The sequence below is a fragment of the Limulus polyphemus genome, unplaced genomic scaffold (assembly GCF_000517525.1).
Source record: "Limulus polyphemus unplaced genomic scaffold, Limulus_polyphemus-2.1.2 Scaffold3630, whole genome shotgun sequence".
NCBI lineage: Eukaryota > Metazoa > Arthropoda > Merostomata > Xiphosura > Limulidae > Limulus > Limulus polyphemus.
The window spans coordinates 1-7426 of record NW_013669240.1 but is presented as its reverse complement, the minus strand read 5'-3'; the positions used below and the strand labels follow the sequence as shown (position 1 = coordinate 7426).

At 32.6% G+C, this 7426-nt stretch overlaps 1 protein-coding gene across 4 annotated transcripts in view; it reads right to left on the bottom strand.

The window, feature by feature from the left end:
* The window catches only part of LOC106469720 (centrosomal protein of 170 kDa-like), a 68493-nt gene extending 61702 nt beyond the window's left edge, over positions 1–6791 (bottom strand). For 3 of the 4 annotated variants that reach the window (XM_022398283.1, XM_022398285.1, XM_022398284.1), the window contains exon 1: positions 6749–6772. In XM_022398283.1, coding sequence (XP_022253991.1) covers positions 6749–6770 — 22 coding nt within the window. In that variant the 5' untranslated portion in view covers positions 6771–6772. Of the gene's footprint in view, positions 1–6474; positions 6550–6748 lie in introns of all 4 variants that reach the window. The other variant, XM_022398286.1, reaches the window with a different exon arrangement.
* Positions 6792–7426: the final 635 nt, after the last annotated feature.

Genomic DNA, 7426 nt, shown 5'->3' with positions numbered 1-7426 from the left:
AAATAATATTCATATTTTTTATCACGTAAAGATTTTTTTACAAATCGGGAAGAAAAAAACTTACTTGGATCAAAGTATTATTTCGTTTACCACAATGAACGTTTTTTATTATTATTAAATACAAACAAACTGAAGAAAAGGGACAAACATTGATGTCAAACGAATATATATCCTAATTCATTACGAGTTTTTGTGAAATCTACGTCTTTTAGTCTCAAAACTACGTGCTGTGGTCTTTCTTTTATGTACTGTGTCTGGAGCATCACGTTTCAATGGCCAGCAGTAATCAGCCATCATGTTTATGCTCCACCTTCCCTGATACCTCCTCTTCATTTCCCTGATGTTTTGATGAAATCATTCTCCATGTTCTTCGCTGACGGCACCGAGATTTTCAGGGAAATAGTCAATATGTGAGTGTAAGAAATTTTCAAGCTCATATTACAACCATCTCTTTGAATTTATCGAGCATGTTATTGACAATTTTTGCGTAATTTGGATCTTTGTTGTTTCCTAAAAGTTTGTCAATAACATCTTTAAAGACAATCCACGCTTCTTTTTCAATTTTCCTCATTGGCCTTTTTCCTTTCGACCTGTTCATTCGAAGTCAATTTCCTGATCTGTGGCCCAACAAACATCCCTTTTTCTAAGTTTCGCTTCTAAAAGAGCTAGAAATTGCCCACATAGATACTTGAAACAGTCGCCATCTTTGTCTAAGGCATTCAACTGCTTCATCAGGCCCAGTTTTATATGAAGTGGAGGTAATAGGACTTTCTTTCTGTCAACCAAATTTTTATCTTAATTGTTTTTCGATCCTGGTATCAGGCTGACTCTTCGTGGCCATTGCTTCTTTATTCAGTGCTGATTTCGTGCTCTGCTGTCCCAATCACACAAAAAACATGGAAACTTTGTTGAACCAACAACAACATACAAAGGACTTGAAAGTCTCCACAAAGTAACCAACCATGTTCTTTGTATTTGACCTTATTAAAAAAGAAGTTCGAGATTTTCGTACATTTTCTTCAAATGAATAGAATGAGCAATAGGAACTGATGCATATATGTTACCATTGTGAAGGAGAACACCTTATAGACTTCTTTTGAAGGAATCAATGAACAATCGCCACTCACTTGGTTCATAGACTGCAGCTCCTAGCGTTGGTATTAATTCAGCAATATTGTTACAATAAACCTTCTTGTAAAGAGTATGGTATAAACTATTTCTCACGGCTTCTGTACCAGTAAAACGATGTCCCTGGAGAAAGTAAATTCTTTGCCCGAAATCTGGACCCCAAAATTTCTGAAGAATTCTTTGGAAGATCCAAATCTCTAACCAAATCATTACGTTCATCTTGTGTGAAAAGTTGTGGTTCACCAGATGTTTCAGATTGAAAATAATCCCTATCATCATTTATATTAACATCAGGTTCAGAATCAGATGAAACTTTATCAAGAGGCTTCGGTGGAGTAGGTACAGGTACATCAGGTTCATGAGCAACAGGTGTTATAGCAGATTGGAGGTTCGGATAAGAAATTTCCTTTTTATTTCGAGTGTTGTAGCCTTGCATGTTACAGGAGCAAAAATAGTAGTCATCTCCGTGGTTTATTGACTCACGCCAGACCATTAGAATTTTAAAAGGCAAATACTTTTTCTTACCTTTAGTCCATTGTCTCAATTCTTCGACACAAATGGTGAAAACTTTGTGCGGAGCCCATGATTTGTCTCGATTCCCAAGTTTTATTCCAAAATACGCATAGTATGCTTTTTTGACGAATTCTGTAATGTTTTGCCTTTGTTTCTTTACAACAAATTTACCACCAATATAACAGAATATGTTTGGGTCATTTACACAATCTTTTGTTGCCATAGTGATGAATAAAAAATGTTGAAAAGAAAAAATAATGCCAAAGAGCACGCACAAACAAATACTATCCAGAAATGACACGTCATGCAACCTGTTAACCGTTTATATACTAGCAGGGTGTTTCTCGTGGGTTCTAGAACGATCGATAAGACTCTTACGTTGCGATTGGTCTAGAGGAATCTATAGGCAGTGGTTGTCAACATCTTAAACATTACAAAATATGACCCGATTTCAATGAAAATGATTCATTTATGTAAAAGTACATATATCGTTTTGTGAAAAATCTGTATGTGATAGAGGAAAATGGATATCATTTTCGGATTCAGCGTACACGAATTACTGTAGAATATGTAAAACTTTCACGACAATAAAACCATGGCAGGCCTGTGTAATCAACCAATAATCAACTGACTTCTTACTGACCAGAATAACATAATTTTCAACTTACGTAAAAAATATCTTTCTGGTAATGGACATGCTTTAAACATACCAGAATCATGTATTTTTCAATTTACGCGTAAACATTTTGTATACAGTGTTTATATTATTTATAAAATCCTGTAACGATAGCGATTTCTACAAACAGAAAAGCGTCTATGAACAAAAACCATGTATTTTGTTTCAACAAGTAAGGGCGTTTTTTATACATTAAATAATCTCTTGCGGAATCAAAGTACTTTAATTTACAAAACGTACTAAATATACTCTACTAAAGGTCCAGTTTCTTATCAGATGGTTAGGATGCTCGACTCGCAATCTGAGGGTAGCAGATCCGAATCCCCCTCCCACCAGACATGCTCGCCCTTTTTACGTTTAGTTTAGTTCTAAAATAACATATTGTTAACTACACGTGCCTCTGTTAGAAGTACAGTGAATATAAGAGATAGATGGTTTAGCTGAATATATTATATGTATACAAAATGACCACAGAGACTTCCCAATATTGTTGGTTGGACTAATTGTTTGAAATAAGACATTTGGTAACCAAGGTAAAGTTTTGAAGTAAAACATTAAAAACGTAAAGAAGATTTTTAGATGCGAGAGTCTATAATTTCACATTAGAGATCCTCTATTGGCCTACACCCTCGTATTGGCTATGGTTCACTGGCTTATACCCTCGTGTGTGAGTTCTGCTATTGGACTATACCCTCATGTCCAGGATCTGCTATTGGTCTGTTTCTTGATTCTTAGAATTTTTTGCTGATCTAAACCCTCATGCTTGGAATTCGTTTTCAGCACATACCCTCACTTTCAAGATCCGCTACTGATCCTTTTTTCAAACACATATTTCACATGATATGGGTTTGATCATTTACCAGTTTTATTAAGCTACCTTAGCTACTAAAGTACATGCATTAATCTTCATTCTATCATATTTTACTAATTTATATATCTTTAATATCTATATATACTACTAAAACTCTGAGATTGTTTGTTTGTCTGTAATTAAATACAGCAAAAACTGCACACAATAGAGCAATACTTGTAAGAATACTGTATCCCTGAAATGAGAATAGAAACAGAATAAAACAAGTTTCGTTAAAATCGGGCCACAGGTTACCGAGTTTGCGCCATTTTTCGGGTCACTTTTATGAAAATTTCTAGCATGAGTAATTTTACATCACACTACCATTCGTGCTCTTTACGAAACTTTTTCATTCAAATTTATTTCCCTGTCAATGTTCCCATCTTCATTAAAAGGCGTAAGATGACAAAAACAAGATCTTGAAGAATTTCCCAATAATGTGCCTTAGTTATGGTAGGTAATTCGAAGAAAAAATAAAGTGTTACTGTTTCTTATTTGTAGAAGGTTTAAGAGGAAAGACTACAACATAATGAACTAATTCATCACAATAACTGAAAACTCTGACTTCACTTTTTTGAAAAATGAAATGGTCTTTCCTTTTACTCCCGATCAACAATCTCTTCTTGAATTATGAATTGAAATATGGATTGAAATATTTAATTAAATTATCTAAAAACAAACCTTCATTTTGGTGCAATATTGAAATTAGCTTGAATTCTTCATAACCTCTGAATAGTGGGTGACCCAACAAGTCACGGTGGTCTAATATACTTACAAAAGCTTACACTCGAAGATTAAAGTTTACATATGCCTAAAGTTAACAGCAGCAACAGTGTCCTTCACAAGATATTAAGCTTTTAGCTTAAATTAGAAATTAAACATTATATAGCCTGTTTACTCCCAATTGTTTCTGAATGGGGTTGAAATCTTAAATTCAGTTATGTAACTTTTTCAGTATAAGCATGAGATGTGCTTTTGTTACATGCAAGGTTACATGTTCCTTAAATATAACTTTCTGATGTTGAACAGTGATTGGAGTTTAAATCTCCTTTTAACCAAGAATATTCTATTATTCATTTGCTATAGTCTAAATAAATAAATTTTTCATTGTTATTGAAATGAAGTGATAATATCAGGACATTTTTACAGGACAAAAACCATCAGTTTATTTGCTCCCCAGTAGTTTATGAGTAGTAGTACAATTAGCATTTTCTTACAGAAGTGTAACTTGGTAACAACTATGATACAGTGTGATAAAATCAAAGATTTCTAACACAAGCTTAGTTTTCTGGCTAAATTTGTTTTACTTGGACCCTTCAGTAGTAAAATAAGATTGTGTAAAAAAGAAAAAATTAACACAGGTTTACTTAAAGAAACCCAACAAAATGTGATACAAACAGGATTTTCTTCGACCCAAGTCTAACATTTACTTACTCTTGGCCTTAAATATAAACACTATAAAAACATTATTATCAGAATTTTATTCCCTTAATTATATGCTTTCCATCAACTTTTTATACATGTAAAACCATAAATATGAATTAATGTTCAGGTTAATATGGAATATATATATATATATATACACAAAAAAATATGAATTAAAATTTCACCAAGATTACATAATGGTCCACACACATATATAACTATTCCCAAGACAAATGCTTATATATATATCATCCATGCTATCTAAAACAAAATAACAGTAATGCTACACTTCATACATAGCTAATCAGACTTAATCACAGTCCATTAAAGAATGGCTTAGTAATCCCTCTTGCAAAAAAAAAAAAATGAAACAAATAAATCATCTCTCTTTACCCAAACAGCAAGACAATCTTTGTGTGATTGAGTAGATAAATCCCAAATCTGGCATCCAAATTTAAGTGAAGTGTATCACTTGATAACTAAGGACCTATGTTTTTAATACCATTCATTGACTTTTTGGAGATCTGAAATGCACTTTTCCCAAACCTGGGATGTTCTTATTATGTCATGTATTATTAAAAACTACTACAGCAAAAGCTTTGTTATCCAGCATATTTCCATCCAGAAAACTCTTGTAACCATAAACTTCAACATCTCCAAATACAAATACAAGTCTCTGACTGGTTGGGGTAATGAATGCTTAATTCAGTATATGAATAACTTTATGCTTAAGCTTATCTTTCCTTCCTCTGACTTTAGGAAGTAAATACACCATTATGCAGAAAAATGTATGTATATTAAATATTTTGTTCAATAGCATTTAAAAAAATTGGGCATACACCTAAAATTTGTAAAAATAATTACAGAGGTACTAAGGTAAGCCATCATTATACTAATGACACTTGTATTCCAATATGCAGCTAAATAGCTCACAATGAACTTTCGGCACAAAAACAAAATGACACGAGAGGACAGTGTGTTGAGAATCTAGTGTAGTGCACAAATTTGCAATATCCTCTGTATTAGTGAGCTATTATATTCAGTCTTGATGAGTTTTCACCAAAGTCATGTTTGCTTTCCCAAAACTCTTTAGGTACATAGCCTAAAAAGTGACACAACATGCATTTATTTCCAGTGTGTATTCCATTGCATTTAAACATAAAAGAAACTTATTGCTGAAACATATCAGGACAAACATTAGAAGATTTCACAATTTTCTTAGCCTTCCTGGGATATTTGGTGCAGAAATGCAACACTTTTGTGTTTCAGTATAGTTTTATTATCTTGTAGTTTTCAAGTCTTAATGAAATACATAACACTATTCTAATATTTAAGAACAACTCCCTTCAACAATATTCTTAAGTTTCCTGAAATCTCCACATTGGCAGATACCTTACCCCAAAAGTATCACTAAGTATTTAGAAGTCTCCTATGATGTATTTTACTGTGTTAATTATCTCTGAAAGTGAAAATCAGAATATTAATACAATGATTGCATGGACCCTTGCAAGTTGCAATACAATCTATTTTTTAGTATTTATATACCTAGAATATAGCACATTGCTCATTACTCTAGTTTGATTTGTCTGTGTACCAAAAATTCATTGTTCACTGTCGCATTATATGTTCCCTTCATGAAATGAGTCATAGTTTCTTTAGTGAAGGCAACTGTTACTTTTAAGTTTAAAGACTAAGTTAGGCTTACTCCTATTTTTAATTCACCTTTATTCCGATATTCGTGTTAAACTACACTACATTCAACATATGCATGAAAAAATTAAAATCCATAAATAGATGCAAGAAAAACTGAAATTAGATTAAACTAATTTAAACTATTACAATTAATTCATTCCTAATCCCTTATAATTGTTTCGCAACGTACCAACTACACAAGCTACAACAGTTCTCTCTAGTCTAGACTAGGGCCGAGAAGGTTCGACGAAGCCAATCCTCGAGTCTGTAATCACAATAACATTTACTTAATATTAATAATCACGTATGCACTGTTATTTCTATTAATTTTATTTTTTATCATTGTAAAGCACGGTATACAGCATGCACCGATATAGACATATTCTAATTAACAAACGAAAGTTAAAAGAAACATTCTTTCTCGATAATACGACTATCATTAATCAACATTTCACTTCACACACCTTCCCTTAAACTCCTACACATAAAATGCCATGTACTGTCTGCAGTCGAACTTCTTTAACATATCACCAGAGCATACAGCGAAAATAAAATGTAACCATCCTTTCTTTATTGTTATTATTAATATCATTATCGCTGTGACATTTCCAACAAACACAGATGTGATAGTAATTTATCAATATTAAAACTTATAAATGATGTTGTAACTGCTAAGGTAACACATGTTAATCGAAAATTATTTTTGTGTTAGAAAATATAAATCATTAACATGGTTTTCAGTTAGTAATATTTAAACGGATATATATTTTTAAGCAAGTTAGCATATTGCCGTAGCATCGTCCTTTCATTGGCGTGTTCTTTTATATTACCCGGTGAAGATAATTTTACAATAAGTCCACGTAAAGATAATATAATATATTACATTATTTCCTCCTTTAACGTTTCTACAAATATGAACACTCGTACGTTGCCGAAAATAGCTGTAGGCCTACGTTATGTTACGTCTCCGTTTGTTAATTAACTTTCCGTAACTTCGTTCCGACGAAACTTTAGCGACACAAGTCCTTACTTAATAAAACTGGTTTATTCTTTCCGAATATAACTTATTTTCAATATTCGCGCTAAAACAAACGCTATAACAACGAACGTTAACTTCAACAATACGTCTCTCTCTGACTGCA